The sequence below is a fragment of the Diceros bicornis genome, chromosome 26 (genome assembly GCF_020826845.1).
Source record: "Diceros bicornis minor isolate mBicDic1 chromosome 26, mDicBic1.mat.cur, whole genome shotgun sequence".
NCBI classification, from domain to species: domain Eukaryota; kingdom Metazoa; phylum Chordata; class Mammalia; order Perissodactyla; family Rhinocerotidae; genus Diceros; species Diceros bicornis.
The window spans coordinates 39,065,756-39,089,537 of NC_080765.1; the positions used below are offsets into that span (position 1 = coordinate 39,065,756).

At 50.3% G+C, this 23,782-nt stretch overlaps 2 protein-coding genes and 1 long non-coding RNA gene across 8 annotated transcripts in view; 2 read left to right on the forward strand and 1 right to left on the reverse strand.

The window, feature by feature from the left end:
* The window catches only part of TVP23A (trans-golgi network vesicle protein 23 homolog A), a 28,497-nt gene extending 24,946 nt beyond the window's left edge, over window positions 1–3,551 (forward strand). Inside the window, exons 5-8 of one of the 2 annotated variants that reach the window (XM_058570068.1) lie at window positions 16–144; window positions 1,203–1,331; window positions 2,496–2,555; window positions 3,320–3,551. In XM_058570068.1, the coding sequence (XP_058426051.1) occupies window positions 16–144; window positions 1,203–1,331; window positions 2,496–2,555 (318 nt within the window). In that variant the 3' untranslated portion in view covers window positions 3,320–3,551. Of the gene's footprint in view, window positions 1–15; window positions 145–1,202; window positions 1,332–2,495; window positions 2,556–2,802; window positions 3,293–3,319 lie in introns of those variants that run through there. The other variant, XM_058570069.1, reaches the window with a different exon arrangement.
* NUBP1 (NUBP iron-sulfur cluster assembly factor 1, cytosolic) lies at window positions 3,418–21,157 on the reverse strand. 3 transcript variants are annotated; one of them, XM_058570065.1, is made up of 11 exons: window positions 21,106–21,157; window positions 20,922–21,026; window positions 19,272–19,405; window positions 13,625–13,693; window positions 11,419–11,451; window positions 10,707–10,797; window positions 9,713–9,867; window positions 6,833–6,943; window positions 6,462–6,564; window positions 4,446–4,529; window positions 3,418–3,716 (listed from the first exon to the last, which is right to left on the reverse strand). In XM_058570065.1, exons 1-11 carry the CDS (start codon window positions 21,122–21,124, stop codon window positions 3,658–3,660), a joined length of 963 nt encoding a protein of 320 aa, XP_058426048.1. In that variant the 5' UTR covers window positions 21,125–21,157; the 3' UTR covers window positions 3,418–3,657. The 3 variants fall into 3 exon arrangements, with proteins under 3 accessions (XP_058426048.1, XP_058426049.1, XP_058426050.1); XM_058570066.1 differs by lacking the exon at window positions 13,625–13,693; XM_058570067.1 differs by lacking the exon at window positions 3,418–3,716 and having other exon boundaries at window positions 4,452–4,529; window positions 6,458–6,564.
* Window positions 20,910–23,578, forward strand: LOC131422661 (uncharacterized). 3 transcript variants are annotated; one of them, XR_009224132.1, is made up of 4 exons: window positions 20,910–21,311; window positions 21,732–21,820; window positions 22,559–22,816; window positions 23,036–23,578. It is a non-coding gene; the product is annotated as an uncharacterized LOC131422661 (long non-coding RNA). The 3 variants fall into 3 exon arrangements; XR_009224130.1 differs by having other exon boundaries at window positions 22,572–22,816; XR_009224131.1 differs by having other exon boundaries at window positions 21,732–22,816.
* Window positions 23,579–23,782: the final 204 nt, after the last annotated feature.

The window sequence follows — 23,782 nt, forward strand, 5'->3', positions numbered from 1 at the left end:
ACTTTCCCGCCACAGGTCTCTCCAAATAACGTGGCGGCCACAGAAGCTGAAGCACGGATCTTCTGGCTTGGCCTCGTCATCTGCCCGGTGATTTGGATCGTGTTCTTTTTTAGCGCCTTATTTTCCTTGAAGCTCAAGTGGCTGGTAAGGCAATACCTTCACTCTGACGTTGCTGTGACATCGGTACAGAACTGCTGGTGGCAGGAGTGGGTTTTTATTATTTATGAATTGATCAATTGATTCAAACAGCTTTATTGAGATAAGTCACAAACTAGGCAATTCACCATTTAGTGTGTACAATTCAATGGTTTCTAGTATATTCACGGAGTTGTGCAACCATCACCACAGTCAATTTTAGGATATTTTCATCACACCAAAAAGAAGCCCTGTACCCTTTAGCCATCACCCATTCCCCCCACCTCCATGCTCCTGTTCCCCCAGCCCCAGCTCCCACTAATCTTTCTGTTTCTATAGATTTGCCTATTCCGGACATTTCCTATAAATGGAATCATATATGTGGTCTTTTGTGACTGACTTCTTTCACATAACATAATGTTCTCAAGGTTCCTCTGTGTTGGAGCAGGTATCAGTACTTCTTTTTTGTGGCTGAATACTATTCCATTGGATGGACAGGCCACATTGTGTTTATCCACTCATCCACTAATGGACATTTGGGCAGTTTCCACCTTTTGGCTCATCTGAGTAATGCTGCTAAGAGAGGGTTTCTAGAAAAAGCGTATAACATCCTACCTGGGACAGGGAGCCCTTCCCAGGGAGCCCTTCCCTTCCCTCACCTCAGAGTTCTGAAGTTTTATTTCAGGGTTATCATATTTCATTGCCATGATCTTGTTCATTGAAGAGAAAACAAAGTATCCACAGACAGTATATAAACAACAGTGTAATTAAAAGTGTGGGCTGGGCTCTGGAGTTTGGCTCCCGGCTCCACCACACATCAGCTCTGTGACCTTGGGCAACTTCAGTTTCTCTGCACTTCAATTTCCTCCCTGTAGAATGCGATGGGAATGGCACCAGCCCTCTTGGGTTGTTGATGATTAAAAAGTGTCCACGAGTGTTGTAACAGCCACCTCAGTAAAGGTTGGCTGTTACTAGTAGGTGTAGGCCAGAGCCCCTTCCACTTGGTTTGGGAGGAACGTTTCAACATATGCTCTTAGAAAAATGACCTCTGCTTTGTCTGAGTGCAGGCCCTCGTGATAGCTGGGATTTCTCTCCAAGCCGCTAACCTGTACGGCTACATCCTTTGTAAGATGGGCAGTGAGAGTGACATCAGCAAACTGACAGCCAGTTTCCTGTCCCAGACGGTGTTCCAGACGGTGAGTCACTGAGGTCTGACTCCTGGACCTCTGCTTCCAGATGCTCAAAGGAAAGGAGGCTTGTTGGCAACTGCTGTGTTTTTTTTTTGGTGAGGAAGACTGGCCCTGGGCTAACATCCCTGCCCATCTTCCTCTACTTTGTATGTGGGACGCCACCACAGCATGGCTTGATAAGCAGTGTATAGGTCCATGCCTGGGATCTGAACCTGCGAACCCTGGGCCGCTGAAGCAGAGTGCGCAAACTTAACCACTACACCACCCAGCTGGCCCCAGCAACCACCGTTTTTAATGTTTTCCAATATCAGCCAGGCTGCCACTGTTAGCTTTTTCTTTATTGTGGTAAAATACACATAACACGAAATTTACCATTTTAACCATTTTTAAGTGTACAGTCAGTGGCATTAAGTACATTCACACTGTCATGCAACCATCAGCACCATCCATCTCCAGAACACTTTCATCTTCCCAAACTGAAACTCTGTACCCGTGAAACATCTACTCGCTGTTCCTAGCCCCCAGCTCCTGGCAATCACCATCTACTTTCTGTCCCTATAAATTTGACTACTCTAGGGCCCTCATATAAGTGGAATCATACCGTATTTGTCCTTTAGTGACTGCCATTGTTAAGTTTCAGGTGATTTTTCTTTTTGTGAGGAAGATCAGCCCTGAGCTAACATCCATGCCAATCCTCCTCTTGTTTTTGCTGAGGAAGACTGGCCCTGGGCTAACATTCGTGCCCATCTTCCTCCACTTTATATGGGATGCCCCCACAGTATGGCCTGACAAGCGATGCCTCAGTGCGCGCCCGTGATCCGAACCCGGGCTGCCAGCAGCAGAGCGCGCACACTTAACCGCTACGCCATGGGGCCGGCCCCTCAGGTGATTTTTAAAAACTATAGAATTAAGAACCACAAAAAATTTTTGTTTGTTTTTTTAACCTAGCATATATTTCTAGAAGCGAGAAACAGATCTTTCAAATCTGACCAGGCTCATCCTCAAATGGTTTGAACCATCTTAAATCTGAACAGTTTTGCTTTTGCCAAGACATTGAGCAACCAGCTCTGCAGGCTTTTGGTGCATTGTGTTTGCTCTGGCCTTGAATCAGCAGAATCCGGCCACTCACGTGTGAGGACAGAAAGCCATGGTTGACTTTTCCCCTTGCAGGCCTGCCCAAGCGACTTTCAGAAGCCTGGCCTCGAAGGGCTGGAGATTCACAAGCACTAGGTAAGAGGCGGGATCAAGGCGGTGGTCTGGACAGCCCGGGGCTGGGGAGCTTGTGAAAAGTGCAGCTGCCCCAGCTCAGCTGTGCCTGTGGTCCGGGCTGCTCCCCCAGTGCCCTGAGTGGCCGGGTGTGTAGCAGGCGGAACCAGCCTGTGCTCCGGGCTTTCTCGGGGCTCTGCAGCCTCATCACCCTTTAGAGGGGTCGCTCCTTCCCCACCCTGAACACGTGCAAATTTGTTGATGTGTGCAGGTGTGAAAGAGACAAGGAAGGGAAAGGCGAGACTGGAGGGAAAGAACACGGGGACTGGCCCACCCTTCCACTTCAATGCCCGGAGGAAGAAGGAAAACAGGAATTTACTCTTCCCTCAGCTGGTCTCAGTTCCTGTGCATCTCACACACACAGTGAGCATCTCACGGCAGTGTGGATAATTCGAGAGTTTACATGTCTCTCCTTTTTATGTAATTATAAAAACCCTGTGAGCTGTCTGGCATGATGCTGAAATTACTGGATATAGTGTACACGTTACTATACGAGGTGCAGACACAGACCCCCAGTTCTGTTTACACGGGTGATTTAAGGGCTTTTCGAGGCTTTTTGACTACACCCAGCAGCATCTGCACCCTCAGAGCAAGCCCCAGCGTGAGGCTCTATTGTTATTTTAATTTCTCCTTACTCTGAAGAATCACTATTTGGACTATGCTCTTTGAAACCGTGACTGTGTATTTTGCAATGAAGCCACACAGTCTTCCCTTTGAGTCTTTTTCAGATTTATCTTTGGAGGCAGCAGTGGATTCACTGAGAGGTTCTGTAATCTCACAAGCTTCCAACAGAGGAGAATTCCGCAAGCCGCAACTCTTGGTTTTTCACAGGAAGAGGGCAAGAGGTTTGAGGAAACCTTTTTATTTTTAAAATGGTACATTTCTAAAGAATGCCCTTTACATATGTTCTAAAGAAAAGTGTATGAATATTAGATGATTAAAGTGTCTGTGAAACAGTGACTTCACACATGCCAGAGTCTGGTCCCTTTCTGCCTGTGGCTCCCACTCTGTCCCCGAGCTGGTCAGGTCTGACTGGACATGCGGCTTGCCTCCTTACTGTTCTGTCTCAGGAACTGGTGAGGGTCTCTTCTTTGGGCTGATGGAGACTACACAACTCCTGGATTTCTGGAAGACAAGATGGCAGCTCACGGCTCAGCAGTCTCTCAGGCAGCCCTGCCGGTGCTGGTGAGGCCGAGCCTAGACCGGGGCCGAATCCCCAGACGGCTTCATTCCCAAAAGGGCCTCGTTTCTGCCGACGCCCTGAAGCTTCCCAAGTGTCCTGAATACTGCCCGCTGCCCATGTGTGGTTGTGACCACAGATGGGAGGCCTGACATGGGCCCATTCTACGGATCAAGAGTCCTGGGAATGAGGCTGTTTACCTTTGACACCACTGTACTAGGCAAAAAGAACTCAGCCACAAACCAAGCTTTAACTACTGACACCTCTGCCTTCCATTTGAGGCCTCCGACGGCTGCCCATTGGCTGAATTCAGCCTGCACGTGGGTTTGGTCTGGCTCACTGGGCTTTCTTTGTTTTTTTGTTTGTTAATAATTTCTTCTGACAGCTTTACTGTGATGTATTCCTGTATCATAAAATTCACCGTGACAGTGCTTTTTAAACGATGACTTAGTTCACAGTGTTGACACACTGGGAGATTTCTCATAGACTGCCGGCCTCCTGGGCTGAGGGGGTCAGCCCAGACCCCACTACCCCTACTGTCCCCACCCGAGGCTGCATGGCAGTGACCACTATGATCCTAAATGGGATCTTTGGCACCCAGCCCACTTCACTCGTTTAGATCACTTTCTGGCCCCGGCGCCATGTGAATTCACAAGATTCGCATACACACTTACTTTGAATTATACTTCTGTAGGCTAACGTGGCTGGTGAATCCGGCGCGTCAATCATAAAAGACTGTCCTTTGTCGCAACTCTTACCTTAAAGAAACAAATGAAAAAAAATCAAATCCACGAGGAAAACACAGTGGCAACGTGACCTTGGGGCTCCTTCTGTGCCTGTGACATGATGGAGATCTGGATGGTGATTATGTCACTCATAATGAAGAACAAAGCCAGAAAGAACATCAGGGGTCTCTGGGATCGCACTCGCCTCCCCTCCATCCAGCAGGGCCCCTGACTAGCATCTCAACACGGCTTGGAGCCACGCCTGGCTGACAGCCGTTAGTGTGTGTGCCTACGAATCATCTGGGTGGGGCGAGGTGTATGTGTGGCAAATGCAGGTTCCAGGGCCTCCAAAAGAACAATTCAGCAGCTCCAGGGTGGGCCCAGGAACCTTTAAAAGATTAGTTCTTTGAGTAAAAAGATAATGAATGCACATGGTAAAAAAAAGTACGGAATACAAAAGGTTGTACCATGAAAAGCGAGTCCAAGAGAGGCTACCAGTGTTCAGATGTCTTTCTAGAAATATTATAGGCATATAAATGTGGCACATACACACACACACACTCATAGACTTAACACACAAGAACGAATGTGAGCACACAACACACACCCTGCCTGTTGCTTTTTCTGTGTAGAATTTTATCTAGAAGGTCATTCCACGTGGGCATCGAGCCCTCTCACCCCCTTTCCTTGGGGCAGGCCTCCCCCAGGCTGCGCTCTCAGCCCTCCCCTCTCTGCACCCCGGCCCCCGCAACCTTGCCTGGATGGGCATGTCCACTGCTGACCCCTCCCGGGGCTGCTGACAAACCTGAGGCCTCCCCGCCTCTAGACCCAGTACCAAGAGGAAACTCGGCTCTCCCCGACGCACCTCCTGCGTTCAGTTTCCGAGTGACGTCCCCATCTTCCAGATGGCTCATGCAGGACAGCATGGACATCTCGGACAGCTCTTCCTTCCCAACCGCCAAATCCTGTCCCGTTCTCTCCTGTGTATGTCCCTTGCTCTCTGTGCCAACGCCCAGGCCCTGGGCAAGTCCTCACCTTGTCCCCACCTGCCCTCCAGGGCAGTGGCCCACAGGCCTCTTCTCTAAACACACACCCCGGCCCATGCTCAAAAGTCTCACAGTCTCTTGTTTCCTAACGAATGGAGCCTGAGCCCTGAGGCGTGGCTGCACAGCCGTCCACAGCTGGGCTCCACACTCTCTCAGCCTCTCCCTCTTGCCTTCCCTCGGGCCCAGGCACCTCCGCTAACCTAACTGCCCCACTTCCTTGTGGATGGGGTCACGTCACAGGCATCTCTAACTTAAGCAAGTTCAACTGTTATCTTGGGGAAACAAAACTTCGGAGGCGGGGTATAATTTAAGGAGTGTGGGTGGCTCTCCACACTGTTCGACTCCGCAAGCCGATGCCCTGGAGTCAGGATGGGATGGAGACGGGGTCGGCCACCCCGCCTTCAGCCCTGCTGCTGCTCATGGAGCAAGCGTCTCGAGGGTCCTGGGGGACTCTGGGACGTAACGAGGGGTGTTCTTCCCGCAGCATGGCCCTGAAGGCAGGCCGATGGCTTCAGCTCTTGCTCACTGAGAGAAATGTGGCCGTCAGCGCTGGACAGGAAGGGGGCTGTGCTGGGCTCCCCACGGGGCAGGACGTGGGGCATCTTCTACGGGGTTTTCAAGGCTAGTTTTGTTCGTGACTTTGACCTCAGCGCCTGACTCCTGTGTAAGATGGGACTCCACTGCGCACCCCTGGCACCCTCCCCAGGTCCCCCGCTTCCTGTCCCCTCTCCTTGGCACGTTCCTTTCCTAGTGCCCCCATGCCGGCATGCCCCTGACCCATCTCCACTCCGCTCTTCCCGGCCCAGCCCAGCCACGCCCGCCTCACTGGCTCCCGTGGCCACGTGCCAGCGTGGTTCACTGGTGTCAGGGCCCCACGCGGCGATGGAGGGGCGGGATCGGGGCCTTGAGACTCACCCACCTATGTGTGGGTCCAGAGGCACTCTGCCCAGGAGAGGGATCTGCAGATCCTGGCACATGACCTCCGCGCCCCCCGTCGTCGGCGGGAAGATCTGAGACTCTTTCTGAGGAGAATCAAAGTGGGGCGGAATCATGATCTTGTTTCAGAATCGTAAGAATGGACCACATTTTTTAAAAACTTCTAAAAAATGGCTATTTTGATTGTGAAACACTACCAAAAGGATTTTCACGACATCAGCAACAGAGGATTTTAATTGTGAGTCCACTTCCCGAAATGGTGGGGAAAGCAGAAACGGTTTCACAGAGAATCACTCCTATTGTTTCCTCCACCACGGAGGACAGATTTGGTTGGACGACCCGACGCGCGCTCACCTTACAGTTGGGGCAGACGAAGCCGCTCATGTTCTCCACCACCCCGAGCACGGGCAGCCTCACCTTGCGGCAGAAGCTGATTTCTTTCCGGACATCCTGGAGCGACACCTCCTACACAGTTCCAAAGACTGGTTATTTCCAAGTGAAAGTATAAGAAAGGGAATGTGTGCATGGTTGAGGGGACATGTGCAATGCAGTGGATTTACCATTAGAAGGCCTTAGAGATTCCTGCCATTTATTCACTAAGTATTTATTTAGTGCCGACCAAGTGCTAAGCTGTGTTCTAGGGGGTATTTATTTCCCACAAAACCCTGAAAGGATAAACCTGAACAGCCAAATATCAAACGTACAATGAATCTACAGAAGTGACCTTTAACACCTCTCAATGTTCTGCTTTCTCGTCAACGGAGCCAAGTGTGCACTACCTTCTAGGTCAGGATGGTGAATGACGGCCCGCGAGCTCATTCTGGCTGGCTGCCTGTTTTTGTAAACAAAGTTCTGGAACGCACCATGTGTTCCTTTACATACTGTCTCTGGCCGCCCTCGTCCTATAGTGGTGCAGCTGAGTGGCTGTGCAAGAGGCCGTATGACTGGCAAAGCTCAAAACACTTACTCTCTGGCCCTTTACAGAAAAAGTCTGCTGAGCCCTGACCTCGGTTATCACGAACACAAATAACTTCATGGCCAAATTCAAATTCACTTCTGAACTCTGCTTGTTCGACAGTGTGAGTACTGTGCGTGATCATCGCTCAGTCCCCTCCCTGTCCTGGCCGTGGAACATGGTGGCAGGCACGTGTCCAAGGACGGGTCTAGCGTGCTGTCATCAAGTATGGCTACCCCTTGGCCTCTGTGGCTTTAACAGTCAAGGGCTCCCAAAGGCTCACGGCTTCAGTCACCTCTTCCTCGTCTGAGGCACACATCTGGCTCTTGCCTCTTTTTTTTTTTTTTTTTGCAGGGAAAGATTCGCTCTGAGCTAACGTCTGTTGCCAATCTTCCTCTTATTTTTTTTCTCCTCCCCAAAGCCCCAGTGCATGGTTGTATACGCTAGTTGGAAGTCCTTCTAGTTCTTCTATGTGAGGCACTGCCACAGCATGGCAAGTGACAGACGAGTGGTGTGGTTCCACAACCAGGAAATGAACTCGGGCCACCAAAGTGGCGAGAGCGCCGAACTTTCAGGGCTGGCTCTGGCTTTGGCCTGAGGCTGGTACAGACAAAAAGGCTAGAAAGTCAACCGGCTGTTACTTAGTCTCGGCATCTCATTGCACCTCTGGGGTTCTCTCCTTGTGTCCTGTAAATAAAAGCCTTGCCACTTTGTCAACGATGACCCCAAAAGAAAGCCACTTGCCCATGTCGGTGCTGAGTGTGAAAGGCTCTGAGAAGGTGGGTGTCTAGCATGAAATCACATTTTCCAGAGAAGTTAGAAACAAAGGACACAAATGTGGAGCATCCTCCCGTGGCTCCCTGGGGAAGGGCCAGCACTTGCTCCTTCTGTCCCCTCTTCTGAACCCCAGGGGGACTCCATGTTTTCTCTCACAATAAATATGGTACTGGAGAAGCTGTCTTCATGCCAGCGACGTTTTTGTTGTTGTTCTGGTTTCTTAATAGACTTGACTTTTAGAGCAGTTTTAGATCCACAGCGAAATTGAGCAGCAAGTACAGAGAGTTCCCAAATGCCCCTCGCCCCCCTACAAAAAACCTCCCCTACTATCAACATCCGCATCAGAGTGGTACATTCCAAGAAGGCTGTTTTCCTTTTAGATAATTTCTCTGGGACCTACTCTTGATAGTACTGCTGGTCTAGGGTGGACCCCAACTGCTTTTTAAAAATTCAACAGAAGACATTCCTAAGGACACACCCATCTTCTTTCCACCGCCATGCCCTAGGCCAGCCCCCTCCACCTTCTAGCCACCCAAGTGGCATCCTGCTCCTCCCCCACGCCAAGGTCCCTTTCCACAGGGCACCAGAGTGATCTGAGCCACGAATCTGTCACACCACTCCCTGACCCAGGCACCCTCATAGGCTGTGCCTGTCACGCCGTCGATGCAGCATCGTGTGTGTGCCCGCGTGTCACCACACAGGCCAGACCGGTCTGTTGTACTCCCCTGGAGCCCGGCCAGGGCCTGCACTTAGCAGGGGCTCAGTGAGGGGTCGTCCTGGCTGATTCAGAGACAGACCAACACACACCGCCTTGATTGTGCTTTCTTAGGAGTGGAGAAGTACACCACAAGGAGAAGTATAACTGAAGGGAACGATCTGTTGGTTTCTTGGGACCCCTTAAGATCCACAGTGATAATACTAAAGCACGTCGTAGACCTGACTGGTGGATCTACTCAAGACGATACTCACCACTGCTCTCTCCTCAGTCCAGGTTCAACACGGCCTCCTGGCCCAGCCTCTGTGTGACTAGGATAGAAGGAGCTGGGCATTGCCAAGGAAGGGGCAAGGAACACAGCAGCTTATCCAGAAATCCCTGTCTACACCCGAGCCCTGTTCTGTGGGAAACTAGGGAGATTTCCTCATTGTTCTGAAATGCCAATGGAAGAAGCACGGCAGACTGTGGGCACGCGATGCATGAGCACAGGAAGGGAGATGTGTCCATGAGGAACAGTATGAGTTATTACAGCACCAACGGTCTCACTGGCTTCATGAAGGGAAATTTAAAATTTTGAACCACTATTGTTTAATTTGTGGACAAAAAAAATGTGGGATGCTGATTTGTCAACTGCAAATGCCTGGACCAGAGATAAATCCAAATCAGGGTGTGCTGCGGAGCACATGTTCTGAGGAGCTGCTTTGAGACTAGGATCTCGGGGCCGAGGGAAAAAGAAAGCTTTTGTCACGGCGCAGTCTGGACCTGGCTCCATCTGGGCATCGCTCACCTGAGGAGTGGTGATGATCACTGCCCCATCGATGCGTGCCGCTGCCAGGTACTGGACGACCGAGAGGTGTTCATCCGACGTCCCAGGCGGGGTGTCCACGATGAGGTAGTCGACCTCCCCCCAGTCCACGTCGCGAAGGAACTGCTTGATCATGCCTGGAAGGAGAAATCCTGGGGGTGCCTCTCCTCTTTCCCTGTTCTACACTTGTGCCTCTCTTTACAGATGCACAGTCTGTGGTCTTTATGTACATGTGGTCCACGATCTAACTCGGTGGCATTCGGCAGTGTCTGGAGACACTTCGGTTGTCACGACTAGGGACACCTCCTCTAACAAAGAATTATCTGACCCAAAACGTCAGGAGTGCCCAGGCTGAGGGCACTAAATGACACCTGCCTCGTTACCTGGAGCCTCAGTGCCCAATCAACCTGGTATCGATTTCCCCTCACATACTTCTCTCTCTGACACAAAGAAGCCACTACAAAACCACAATAAGAATAACTGCAGTTGGGGCCGGCCCGGTGGCATAGCGGTTAAGTTCACACGCTCTGCTTTGGCAGCCTGGGGTTCGCAGGTTCGGATCCCGGGCGCGCACCGACACACCGCTTGTCAAGCCATGCTGTGGCAGCGTCCCGTATAAAGTAGAGGAAGATGGGCACGGATGTTAGCCCAGGGCCAGTCTTCCTCAGCTAAAAGAGGAGGATTGGCAACGGATGTTAGCTCAGGGCTGATCTTCCTCACCAAAAAAAGATAATAATAATTTCAGGGTTACCTAGGTTTAAGGAGAGAAAAACTCATAATAGATATTAAAAATTACAAAAAGAAAACTGATATTTCTATTAGCTCTCTTCAACCAGTAAAGAAGGAGGCAACCAGATGCTTAAAAATAATACTCTATAAAGCCCTGCAGGATGACTGTTGCCATCCTGACAGGACAGGATGTGAGGAGACCCAGAGCAATCCTTGGAAGAATGTGATAAAAGGCAGGGTGGCAAACCGTTTTTCTTTGGTCCCCTCCAGATAACGGCGTCGTCGGGACTGCTGAGCAAGAAACCCACCGACATCACCCCCAGGTTGTCTTCCAGGAACTGCAGAGGAAGAAGCAAGAAACATTTTTACTTAAAACCACAGTGCAAGGCACTTCCCCTATGTCTTCTGTCTGAGCTCTGGCTGAAAAAACCATTACAAGGCCAAAATGACGATGTGATCTACGAGTATATTCACTCTTTGAATCCTCAAATCATTTTTGGAAAAAAAAAAAAAGCGTTAGCATATTGGGAAAATTTGCAAGAGGCACCGTATGGCCCTACACTGCCATGACGGTACATTCGGCTGAAATAAACGAGTATCATCTCCTTACCTGTCTTAACCTGGGTTGGCCCAATCTGGCCCACCTTCTGTTTTTGTACGTAACGTTTTACTGGAACATAGCCATGGTCATTCATTTACCTAGTACTACTTATGAGCTACAACCATGGAGCCTGTATGGCCCACAAACTAAAAATAGTTACTGATGACCCTTTACAGAAAAAGTTAGCCAATCTCTGGCCTTAATTGTATTCCTTGGGCTTGAAAAGTGCCTCAATAAATACTGGTTAACTGATACACAGGCAGGTTGAGAAAAATGTTGCCAACCCACCACATATCCACTAGGTACACATGACCCAAACACACTAGCTTGAAAATAAGGCAAAGAGGTGAAAACTCACCACTGGAGACCAGCCCGAGCCACTCTGGTGAACCTGCATGAACAGGAGCACGGATATTCACTTGTAAATTACACACACTTCACCCACAGGCAAATTTTACGCAATAAGAATATAGTTTTATAAAATGCAATTCATCATCTTATATGCTTAAATTCTCAATAGGGAGGGAACAGCTGGTGGGGAGCAACGGATGATATAATTCAATACCCTCTCCCTCCCAGGGTGGGTTATTGGGAAACTCTGCTTAGACTAGTCAGGGAACCAAAGTTACCTGAATTCAAATATAATTTCAGGTCTGAGGTATTTTAAAGGTGTGACAGAAATCAGTGGGGGTTGTTGAGAAAATGCAGGTAACTGTGGAGCAGCGAGGCTGCCCCTGTGAACGTCCAGGAGGGAAGGAGTTACCTTTAGTGAAACAGGTGATACACAGCCTGCCCGCCAGCGGCCTGAGCCTCACCTCTGACCTGCTGCCCTCGCATGGGCAGGCTCTGGGGGGAGGGGTGTCAGCGGGAAGCCCACCGGGGCTCCTTCTGCAGGTGTTCATCAATAGCCAGGGTTCAGCTCTGCACCACCTCTTATTAGGAAACTAGAACTTACGCAACTTCCAATCACACATCAATCTTAGAAACCGTACTTTAGAGCAACGCACGAGCCAAAATAGAAAGTCTGTTTCTCTTGATTAAGTCTTACTTTTTTAAACAGCTCTACTGAGATATAATTCACATACTACACAATTCACCCATTTAAAGTGTACAATTCAGTGGCTTTCAGGACATTCAGAGTTGTACAGCCGTCACCACAATCGATTTGAGAACATTTTCATTCCTCTAAGAAGACTCCCTGCACCCCTCCACTGTCACCCCCACTCCCTCCACTCCCCCCCAGTCCTAGGTGACCACCATCTACTCTCTGTCTCTACAGCCGTGCCTGTTCTAGGCATCTCAGAGAAATGCAATCACATAATATGTGGTCTTTGGTGACTGGCTCTTATGGCTTACTTTTTTAAAAAGCCCACTCATTTCTATTTATATGCGTTCTCTAAGCTGGAGGTCTTACAACAGGGGTAAACGTGATGACCCAACAGTGTAGGAGAAGAAAATAGTGGAAATTCTGTTTTCTCTTTCCATTTAAAAATTTCGGTTTTCATAAACTGCTTGTGCACTGGTACAGTAAGTAGTACACCTAGCTCATGTACAGGTAGACAGATGCACGCCCACACGGGGGCGCGAGCCGCAAAGCCTGTTAGCCGTGGGCACGTGATCGCAGACGTGGGACCCGCGGCTCGCCCAGGACCCTGGGGGGCGCCACGCCCCTTCCCAGCTCCCTCAGAAGCAAACCCCAGTCCCCGACAGGGCCCCCTCTGCCTCTGGCTACTCGCCAGCTACCCTCCCCTTGTCACTCTGCCCCAGCCCCGCTGGCCACTTTGCTGAGGACCTGAGGACACCGCTTCAGGGTTTCTGCACTTGCTCCCTCGGCCCAGAAGGCTCTTCCCCGGCTCTCCGCAGTGGGGTGCTCCTGACCGCAGCACCCCTGCCCGGCCTGTCTGTCCCCTCACCATGCTTTAGTTTCGTGTTATCTATCCTCTGGCCCCTCCCACGAGGGCCGGGGTCTTGATCTGCCTTGGTCGTCACTGCACCCCAGCACCAGGAAGAGCGCCGGCACGTCAGTAAAGAATGAACCAGTCTGGACCCCCTGGAACCACCTAGCCCTCTAGCCCAGCTTCAACACCCCGCCCCTGGGGGGACCTTTGCTCGGACTGCCTTGCCCTCCGGAGGGAGACCAGCAGCTGTGCGGACTATGGCGGCCCTGCCCCCACCCTGCGTCACTGGCCTGCCTCGCAGTCTCACTTCCCCAGGGGTGACCACAAGGGCAGAAACATTCCCTGGCTTCCAGGGTACAGACCTTAGCAAACCCTGGCCTAGCTTTCCCAGTCAGAGCTAAGTTTCCGTGTCTTACTTCTGCATTTTACTTACTGTTTCCCTTCCTCTCTGAGAAGGCATCAAAACTAACGCTTCTCAAAGGGTCTGGATGAACTTTAGATGTAATCCCGCCCCCCCAAATTCACAGTTGCTGTGAAAGCAGACAGATGGACTAGCGACCACCTACCTGATCTCATCGTGTCATGTAAAACCCTGAGGGCCCTGGCAACCTGTGCGGGTTTAGCAGTGCAGTTAGGGTTTCCTGCGCTCTGTAATGCAGCCATTACCTGCTCTCCTTCCAATCCCATTATCTTGGGAATCGACGGCCCGCATATGTCGATGTCTAGAAGAGCAACCTGGGGAACGAGGAGAGAGCAGAGCAGTAACGGAAGTGAACGTGCAGTCCTCCAGATGGGCACAGCTGGGAGGGGGCAGGGTCCAAGGAAAGCAGTGAGGGTAAAAGGCAGAAGACAGAAAGAAACTGGGTCAAACGTGGCCAAGCGGAATCTCATGGGGGAGAGTTACAACATTTACCTTCCAGGCCACGGAGACACAATGCAGGACTCCTAAGGAGAACCTGGCAAAGTACATCAACACTGACACCCCCCACTAAGTCTGGCCCAGCTCTGAGGTGGTCTTACGGACCTGGGTGTCAGGTCACTAGGAGATTCAAGTCCAGCCACTGTTTACTCAACCTCTACCATGTGCCTGGGGTGTGGGTATCGTTATCTCTGTTTTATGGAAGATGAAACTGAGGTTCAGAGAGGCCCAGTGACTTGTTCAACGAGCGAGGAGCAGAGCTGGGACATAAACTAAAGTCTCCAGACTTCAATGCCAGGGCTCCTCCCACTACCTCATGGGGCCTGGCGAGCAGGGCCAGAGTGGACCCTCTCACTGAGCTCTTAGCAAGCCCCGTTTTCCTGTGATCCTGAAGGTTAATGGTGTCTTAAAGGGTGCAGCTTGTAAAAAGGAAACTGAAAATAAGAACAAAATCTAGACAAGCCCTTTGCTAGTGGTAAGTGCAGCCTTGGATGACTCTGTCCACCCCAAACAGCCTGCTTTCCCCATCTGATAAATGAGAAGGTCTGAGGTGGCCTTCAGGAACCCTCTGAAAAGCAGGGCTAATATTCATCTTGAAAGCTCTGATGTCTCGGATCCAAAGTGCAGCACCTCAGGGTAACTTTTTAACTTACCCCAAATTTGCTTCTTGCTTCCCTCCTCAATCCTCTCAACAAACCCCAACCTCCTCCTTCCTCCCAAGGACGCACACTCAAGGTCAGGCAAGCGGGCGTACGTTAGGTCAGCCATTGCCTCACGCGCCCTCTGCTGGACTACGCGAAGAGCGCAACAGACCAACGCCCAACCTGACAACCCGACTGCCTTCCTTTGCCTTCTGAATACTCGGGGCTGACGTGTGTTGACGGTCCACAGGCATTTTACGTGGGAGCCTCACGACCTGGGAGATTACACCATCACTCCGGCCCTAACAGAGACTTTCATCGACACTCGTGGGTTTCTAAGCCACCCAGTCTCCGCGCCCTTTCTTTTGGCAACAATTTAATCAGTTTCCTTTCGAGGAATTTCACTCCCCACAACCAAGGGGGTGACTCTTGAGTGAAATGACGCAAGGACGCCAGAAACAGATCGCGTGCACTCACTCTCGTGGTGGTACCCGAAAGGGCGGTCATGTGTTCCTGCCATCCAGATCCCGAGCGGCCCCGTGTCCTGTCCCTTCCAGACTTCCTGTTGATCCTGTCACCATCCCAATAACCATCTAATTAATTCCCTTTCTGCTTGAGTTAAGCCAGAGAACCCAAGCTGAGAGAAATGTGCCTGCGTCAGTCTTCACCAGGGCCTCTGTGGAAGGTGCTAGAAGCCTGATGGGAAGAGGAGGCCCTTGCCACACCTCTCCCAGCCAGAACGTGGTGGAGCAGGGGTGCTGCAGGGCTGTCAAGGTCCAACGCTTTCCCGTACCCGTAACCCCAAACTTCCCCTTAAGAAGAGGTCATCACGGAAAGCGGGCTCTAGTCCTAAGTCCTGGCACTCCGGGGCCGTGTCACCTCGCATACATTGCTTCTCCTCCCCAACCCCATCTGTCTGAGCTTCTGATCTGTGAAACAAGTGTTTGGGAGATTGTCAGGCCCCTTCCAGCTCTACAGTCTATACACCTGAAACCGGCCTCAGCCACTGCAGTCCTGAAGTCGCCAGCATGGACCTTCCAAGGACACAGTTCGCCTTGCAGATCACAAGGCAAGACGATACACTATTCATTTACGGGAGCTGGTGACTTTCACAGTGGAAAGATGGAGTGTGGTTCTTTGCTGTCTCAGAGCTCAGGCTTACCTATAAAGGGCCCCCCTCCTCCCTTCAAATCTCACACATTCTGCAGCCTGCCTGTGATCAGTCATGGGTGTTTCCCAATCTGCTCCCTCTTGGATCAAGGCCTATTGCAAACGAGCTGTCAGTCACCCTCGGGCCTTGAGCGCTAACACAGAACAGCCTGGCCATTAGTAATGCGCTTCCCCCGGACGGCAGGCAGGAAAGGGAGAGGGCATTCCCACCGTCCTGCTGCACTGAGGGCCGGGGGGTGTGTGCTACTTCACTTGACTCATTAAGACACACTCAGACTTGATGACGTGCTGACACCATGCCATCCTTTAGTGACAGTGATGGTTTCAGTGACGAGTCGGTCTGCCGGGGAAATAACACTTCCTAAGGGCTAACCCACCCCCACATAAAGAAATCCAGCTTATCTCACCATAGTTCCCCAATGGATGGTGTGCTTTCCTTCAGTTCACTGCAAAGTCTAGATGCGTGTACAGCGGGGATTTCTGAATGTAATTATATGGAAGCGTAATTACATGTAAACAGCTCTGTCTTCACAAGTGGTTACTTGCAACCGGCCTGGTTGAAGCCTGTCTCCAGGGAGCTGTTTAAGAATATGCCTGGCAGCTTCTAAAACCAAAGATTATTCTGGGTAATACAGATAATCTGAGAAAACAGATTTCTTGGCCAGCCAACTGGCCAATACAAATTTGACCCTCAAATGCCAAGAGACTGTTGACTGACAGAAGAATGAATGGACAGGTATACTCTGAACCTGCTCACTATCAGTGCAGCAGAAGTCATCCTCGCCCCTCCACATTCCCATTAGTGGAATGAAGTAATGGTAACGACTGCTGCTGCAGACAGTCACTGAGCACTCACTACGGGTCAGGCCCTGTGCTAAGCACTTCCCATTTACTCAGTCCCGAGTCTCGTGTTACAGTTGAGGAAAGCGAGGCAGAGAGGGCCTGACAGCCTGCCGAGGGCCCCGCAGTGATGAGGATAGAGCTGGGAGGTGAACTGGGCAGTCGCACCCCAGAGCCCGTGTCCTCGGCCACCACGCTAGACTGCACCCACCACGCTGCCCCAAACGCTGGACTGGAGTTCCGGCTCCTCCCTCTTCTCCAAAGGCTGTGAGGCCCTCCTCTGCTAGCTCCCCCGCCTTTGCCCTCATTTGTTCCACCCACAGCCCTAGTCTGGACCCTCGTGGCCTCTCATGGAGACATGAGCAACACTTCCTGGCTGGCTTACCATCACCCTCTGATACTAAGTCACACACTCAGCTGACTCACAGCAACGCTCCCAAGGCAACACTCCGATCATGCCTCTTTCCTGTCCAAACGTCTCACCAGGGCATTCAAAGCCCCATGGTCTGGCTCAGCCTCATCCTCGCCCCCTTCACTGGAGCAGTGCCACCAGAATGCCCGCCTCTCCAAGTCTGCCCGGGCCGTCCCACCTCTGTGCCTTTGCCTCCTCCCTCCACCCCTCACATTCCATCAGTCCCCTCATAGTCCAGAGGCTGCCTTCTCCAAACCCAGGTGTCCCCTCAGTCCTCTCCCCCTTTTCCCAAATCCCTAGAGCACGTCTTGGATGGAGGATACCAGGTCCCAGAGAAACCCAGCTCAGCCACCGGCAGGCCAGCAGGAGCAGCACCACGCGTTGTAAGATGATCAGGAGAGAAATGAGGGCAGGGCAGAATTCAGAGTGAGAGAATTCTAGTGAATTCAGTCTAGGAACACTGAGAGCTTCACAGATCACCTAGTCCAGCCCCGTCACTGTCCCAAGAAGGCTGTGGCCTGCCCAGGGTTTCAATCCTCCTCCAGAGATGCTGCTCCCTGGCCAGCACCAGCGCTTCTGGTGCCACAAACCAAAGCAGGGGCCAGCAAACTACAACCCGGGGGCCCAGCCAACTGCCACCTCTTTGTGTACAGCTCACAAGCTAAGAATAGTCATCACATTTTTAGAGGTTTGGGGAAAAAATGTCAAAAGAATACCTTTATTTCATGATGTGAAAATTATATGAAATTCAAATTTCAGTGACAATAAAGTTTTATTAGAACATAGCCATGCTCATTTGTTTACAGACTGTCTATGGCTGCTTTCATGGCTAAGGGCGGAACTGAACAGTTGCTACAGAAATTCTATGGCCTGCAAAGCCTAAAATATTTACCATGCGGCTCTTTACATAAAAAGTTTGCCAACCCTGGAAGCAAACTCTAATTTCTTAATCTAATGATTTAAAAAATATATTCCTGGAGTCCTTGGATACTGGAGAGGTGTTTCAGGGGCCTGTGTGTGTGTATGTGTCAATGGCATGTTAGAATGGTGGGCCTGATCCCCCTGCCCACTGTAGCTGGCTTTATTGTTTTTTTGTGGAGGAAATAAAGTCTTTATTTATATTAAGATCTTAGGGTGCTACTTCACACTGAAGTAGAATGGTTTATCTCGTATAAGTAGAAAGTATCGAAATTTATCCAGCTTTTAGTTTTAAAATATAACAGGCAATATGTGGCAGTTTTGAAATTTCAATATTAAATTAAATGTACCTCCACAGTCCCTTCTAACACTATCTTTTTAAAAAAAGTCAAACAAAAGTGAAGGGCCACTTGTTATAGAAAAGAAACTTGAACTGAAAGTCAGTTAGCCCTTATACATAAAAATAACTTTCAATATTCAAAATGCACAAACAGAAAACTAATTTTCAGAAATAAATCAACGTATGAAAAACACAGAGGTATGCATAGAGACCGTGGAAAGAACTGGAGTGGCTTTCAACATGAACAAGATAAAATAAAACTGATTCTGTGTTACACAGAACCCTTCTGCAGGCCCCCAACAGTACTCTGATGGAGAACAGAGTGTTTAGTCGGCAATTCAGATCGAGTGAACAGCAGGGCTGCCTGACCCAGCACACACACAGCACCAACACACAAGTCCTCAGCAACGTCCCTCATTTCAGGGGTCAATGTGTTGGGCAGTGGGGCTCTGAGAGACACCCACGCTGCTCAAGCAGTTCTGATATGTATGTATGTTTTTTATTGGAATTTTGTAAAAATTAGAACAGTGGAATGTGTTCTGTGTTAAAAAAAACAAAAATTGAAAACCAGAGTATTCATGGTTTTATTAGGTATAAGAGGGTAATCAAAGTGAATATTGGGATTGCCTTCTAAGATCAAAGCAAAACCATCCTGAGTCCTAATGTATTTTTAAAATCACAGGTATTGCAAATTTTCATTTGACCTTTTTGGTAAAAAGTCCCTTTTTCTTCCTCATCCTACCACACCTGTAATGCTGCCACCCAGAGAGCAACACTGGGGAACCTGACTTTTCATGCTTGTCTGTGCACCTGGGGAGAAGTGAATGGCCTAGTGCAGGGGTCAGCAAACATTTTCCTCAAGGACTAAATGGAAAATATTTCAGGCTTTTTGGGCAGAATCAAGGACACTATGTAGGTACTTATGTAATAATTTAAAAGCAACCATTTATAACTATTTCCTCATTCCCTATGCAGGGATCCAGATTCCAGAGGCCAATCCCACTTAGCCTGAGGAATCAGTTCTCTACAAGCCATCATAGTTCAGCCTCTCCCAGTTTTCCCCAAGGTCCCACCTGCGTGTTTTCATCCTCCGCTAGGCCGTGGGCGAGGTGCGCGCTGAATGTGCTTTTCCCAACGCCGCCTTTCCCAGACAACACCAAGATTTTGTGTTTCACGGTCTTCATTTTCTCTTTGATTTCCTCTATGGCTGCAAAGAAAGCAATTCAGGGGATGAAGTCCCTGACTAAATCTCAAATGTCACCCTTCCGATGGGCTAGAAGGAGCTAAGTCCTTGGGACGGTTTCAAGGGATGGTGTGTGACGTACCACCTAGTCATCGTAGTACTATACTAAGTGCTACAAAGAAAATAAAGCTATTCTCATATCTGAAACTTTCTTATTTATTGGTTTACTTGTTCGTCTCCCTCTACGAGAACAGAAGCTCCATGAGGGTGGAGACTGAAGTGTTCACTGCTGTATCTCCAGCTCCAGAACAGAGCTTCGCATGTAGTAATGGTTCCCAACCTGGGGGCAACTCTGCCAGGGGACATTGCCATGTCTGGGGGCATTTTTGGTGGTCACATGGAAAAGGTGCTACTGGCATGTAGTGGGTCGAGGCCAGGGATGCGGCTAAACGTCCGACCACACTCAGGACAGCCCCACGACAGAGAATGATCCAGCTCCCAATGACAACAGGGCCGAGGTTGAGAAACCTGGACAAACAGTAGGCACTTAATAAGTACCCATGACTGATAACCATCACTTATGATACACTCACTTTGCATTCACTATTTCACCTGATTTCAAATCCTTAAGGTACTTACACTGTAAGGTAACCATTTTTCTCCCCATTTTTGATGAGGAAACAGAGGCGCAGGGAGGTTAAGACTCTTGCTCAAGGTCATATCGTTTGTGGGACCCAAGAATCAAACCCGAGTCCCTCTTTGAACTCTTTCAAAACTCTTCTCCCAGCCTCCTGCTTTTTAAGATCCTTTCAGTAGGTTCCCAGAGTCCTCGCCACCCTCCAGTTGGTCCGTCATAGTACTCACCGCTGTGATGACTTATGCGCTTGCTTACACGTGTTTATTGGGGGGGGGGGTCTCCCCTATTAAACTAACATCCACCAGGGCAGCGACCTGTCTCACTCAAGCTCTATCCCCAGCACAGACCCTGTGCCTAGCAGGTGATTAATACATATTTCTGTTGAATGAATGGACAATTACTCCTCAAAAGGGAGAAAATTTTGTCCCAGGAAAGTAGCTGGTGGAGCCAGGATTTAAGCCCGAGCTCTCTGACTCCCAAGTTCATACCCTCTGCCCTCTGCTGACGGCCTCCTCCCGACCCTGTCTGTTACTGTCACTCAAACCTCTGGCCCCACCCCTCATCCCTGCCCACTTTCTCCCAGGCCCTGCCCTCTTAAGACCCCTTTTGACTCCACACCACTCACTGATCCTTCAGGCTCCGTCCCCATCCCGACACCTTCCTCCGCTCCTCTCCTTTTAAAGGCTCTGCCCCTCTGGGCCCCACCCCTATCACTCATCCCTCAATCCCCGCCTCTCGCCCCGCCTCCTCTGGGTCCGTCCCTCCCAATAGGCCTCCTGGCACCGCCCCTGTCACTCATCCTTCAGGTCCCGCCCCCCGCAACACCGCCCACTTTCCCCCTACGCCCCGCCTCTTCCGGGCCCGCGCCTTCCACTTCCCGTTCAGGCCTTGCTCCGTCCTCACCCGGGTCTGGAGCGGCGCCGGCTCCAGAGGCGCAGAGCCGCTGGTTGGGGCACCCTTGACATGACGCCCCTCGGCCCGCCTGGGCGCTGCCGGTCCCCGGACAGTCTGCGCGGAAACAAGATGCCAGTTAGAGCAGCTCTCTGTCCCTTCCGCCGCACCATCCACGCCCCCTCCGTGCGCTCACCGTGAGGCACCTCCTCCATTCTGCCGACCTGGACCCGTACGTGGTCACCGGAAGCCGCGTTGCGTATTTCCGTTTCGTGGCTCCCAATCTCACTCTCCAGCCGCGCGAACGAAGTCTCGGAAAGAGAGGGCTGTGCGCACGCGCGAACGTTGTGTGGGGGCGCTTGCGGCTGTTTTAGTTCTGTTCGCTTTAAAACTGGGCTGCAGGTGTGTATCATAAATACTTGGGCATGTATCTCCTAGGAACAAAGGGCTATCTTACATGACTTCAGTTCCGTTTTGGTACCCAAGAAGTTTAACATTGATGAAAAATTATTAGCTAATATACACTGTATATTCAAATTTACTCAACTGTCGCAGATAAGACCCCCCCCCACACACACCCCCAGCCTGGATCCAATGGAGAGTCGCACCTTGCCTCTTGTTCCGTCTCTTTAGTCTCTTTTAATCCAGAACAGCCCTCCTCTCCCCTCCCGCCCTCTTTTATTTTTCATGACACTGATAAATTTGAATAGCTCACAATCTTGTTTTGTCTGATTCTCCCCACACCCCCGCCCCCATGATTAGATTCAGGTTAAAAGTTTCTAGCAGAACACCCTTGAGTAATGTGCTGCTGTATCACCGCAGGAGTGCATGATGCCCGTGGTCCCGTTGTTGGTCGTGTGAAGCTGGCTGACCTGGAAAAGATGGTGTCTGCCCTCTTTCTCCAGTGAATGGTACCCTTTTCCATTTGTAGTTCATAAATACTCTCTGGGGCGATTCATTGAGATCATGTGAATATCCTCTTCATCAACCTTTCACCCAGTGGTTGTAGCATCATTCTTGCCTGAATCCGCTATATCGGTGTTTGCAAAATTGTGCCTTTTTCACAACTCTATCATTATCTATTATTTCTGTTTATTAATTGGCAGAGATTGTAAATAAGAGCTTCCCCCTCCCTCTTTTTGAAAATAACTATGGACTCGTGGATTTTTTTATTCTATGTTTTATAATACATTATCATTATTCTTTCTAGTCAATTTCCCCCCAAATTTGGCCATGAAGCCTCTTCAAGCCAACTCCTGTGTTTTGGACACCAGTCCAACTTCTTTGAGCACTTTCTTGCTCTCTGACACCATAAGATGTTCCAGGCTCCCCTTCTGCTGCAGCCATTTCTCCAAGGAGTCCTGGTTGCTTTTCTTGGAGAATGGTGTTTAGAAACCAAGATCTGGATGCTGAGTGTGCTCATTGCTACTGGAGTATTGTTGCTTACAGGTTTGGCACAAATGTTACCGAGGGAACAATCTTGACCCGGCCTCAGACACTGAGGATATAGAAATTCATTTATTACACAGTAATATGTGTCCGTTGCCTGTTACTACCACCAGTTATAGCTAGCATTTGTCAACTGCTTACTGTTGGCCTGCACTTATCTAGAGCTTTATGTGAATTACCTAATTGATGCCCGTCAACAGTCCTTTCCTCTAGGTTCTACTATCTCCATTTTTGGGTGAGGAAACGGATGTTCAAAATGGTTAAACTACTTGCTGAAGGTCACACAGCTAGTAGCGAGGGAGCCAGACTGATGAACCCAGGCCGTCTGGCCCCAGAGCCCGCACTCTCATCCGTGACACGGTGCCAGGCAGCTCTGTGCTAGGTGCCAGTGATACCAACTGACCTGGTTCGTGTCGTCCTGGAGCCCAGCCTGGTTGGCACAGCAGATAATGAAGCATGTAATTACAGTGTGATAGATGGTCTGGCAGAAGAGGACCAGGGTGGTGGGGGTCGGGGAAGAATTCCTGAAAGCTGTTTGGGAGTCGCCCAGATTGGGACGGGGTCGGGGGGTGGGTGATAAGTAGCATTTCAAATGGAATAAACAGCATGAGCAAAGGCTGGAGGTCAGAGAGGAATTCACTTATAAGGTCAGGCCTGTCGTTATCTCCATTTTGCAGGTAAGAAGACAGGGTCACGAAGAATGCCCTCCCCAAGGTCTTAGAGCTGAAGCGCCAGAGCTGGGATTTCAACAAAGCCTGTATAGGGCCTGGGCTGTCAACCACTCTGCCGTACGTTGGGAGGCAGGATGGAAATTATTTCCCTTTTACTGAGGAAAGTGAGGTTCGGAGAGATTAACTGGCTTGCTCACGGTCTCACAGCCAGCAGGCTCCACTGAACTCCTCTGACCGCGGGCTCCTTTTCCCCCAGCCACACTGCAGAGGCCTGAGACCGGCCCACTTCAGGTCTCCCTTACTGAGGTCCCCCAAGACGTTTCCCGCATGTTCCTCCCAGCAGTTTTCAGTGGCAATGCCGCTTCAGATCTCTCTTTCGTCCCACTTATGCAGGGGCCCTCCCACTCAGCGAGTTCTTACCCAGCGGCAGGGAGGAAATATCTACTGGTTTTCAACCTTTTCCTCGCTACTCATTCTCCCCACAAGGCTATAAAAATGATCATTTTCCGCACTAAAAATTAAAATAAAATCAAATAAACCTTCTCTCAACTTTGCTCCAGGTCTCTCTCCTACTCTCCCCAGCCAACTCCAGTCTCACCCGGGATGGAGTTTTCCATCTGTTGTAGTGGGAGCAGAAGGGCAGGAACTAGGTTGCAAAGCAGCTTCCCAGGCCCATCCCTGACCTCCAGAATCAGAAACTCGGGGGCTGGGCCAGGGAATCTGCATCTTTACAGTCTCGCAGGATAGTAACTA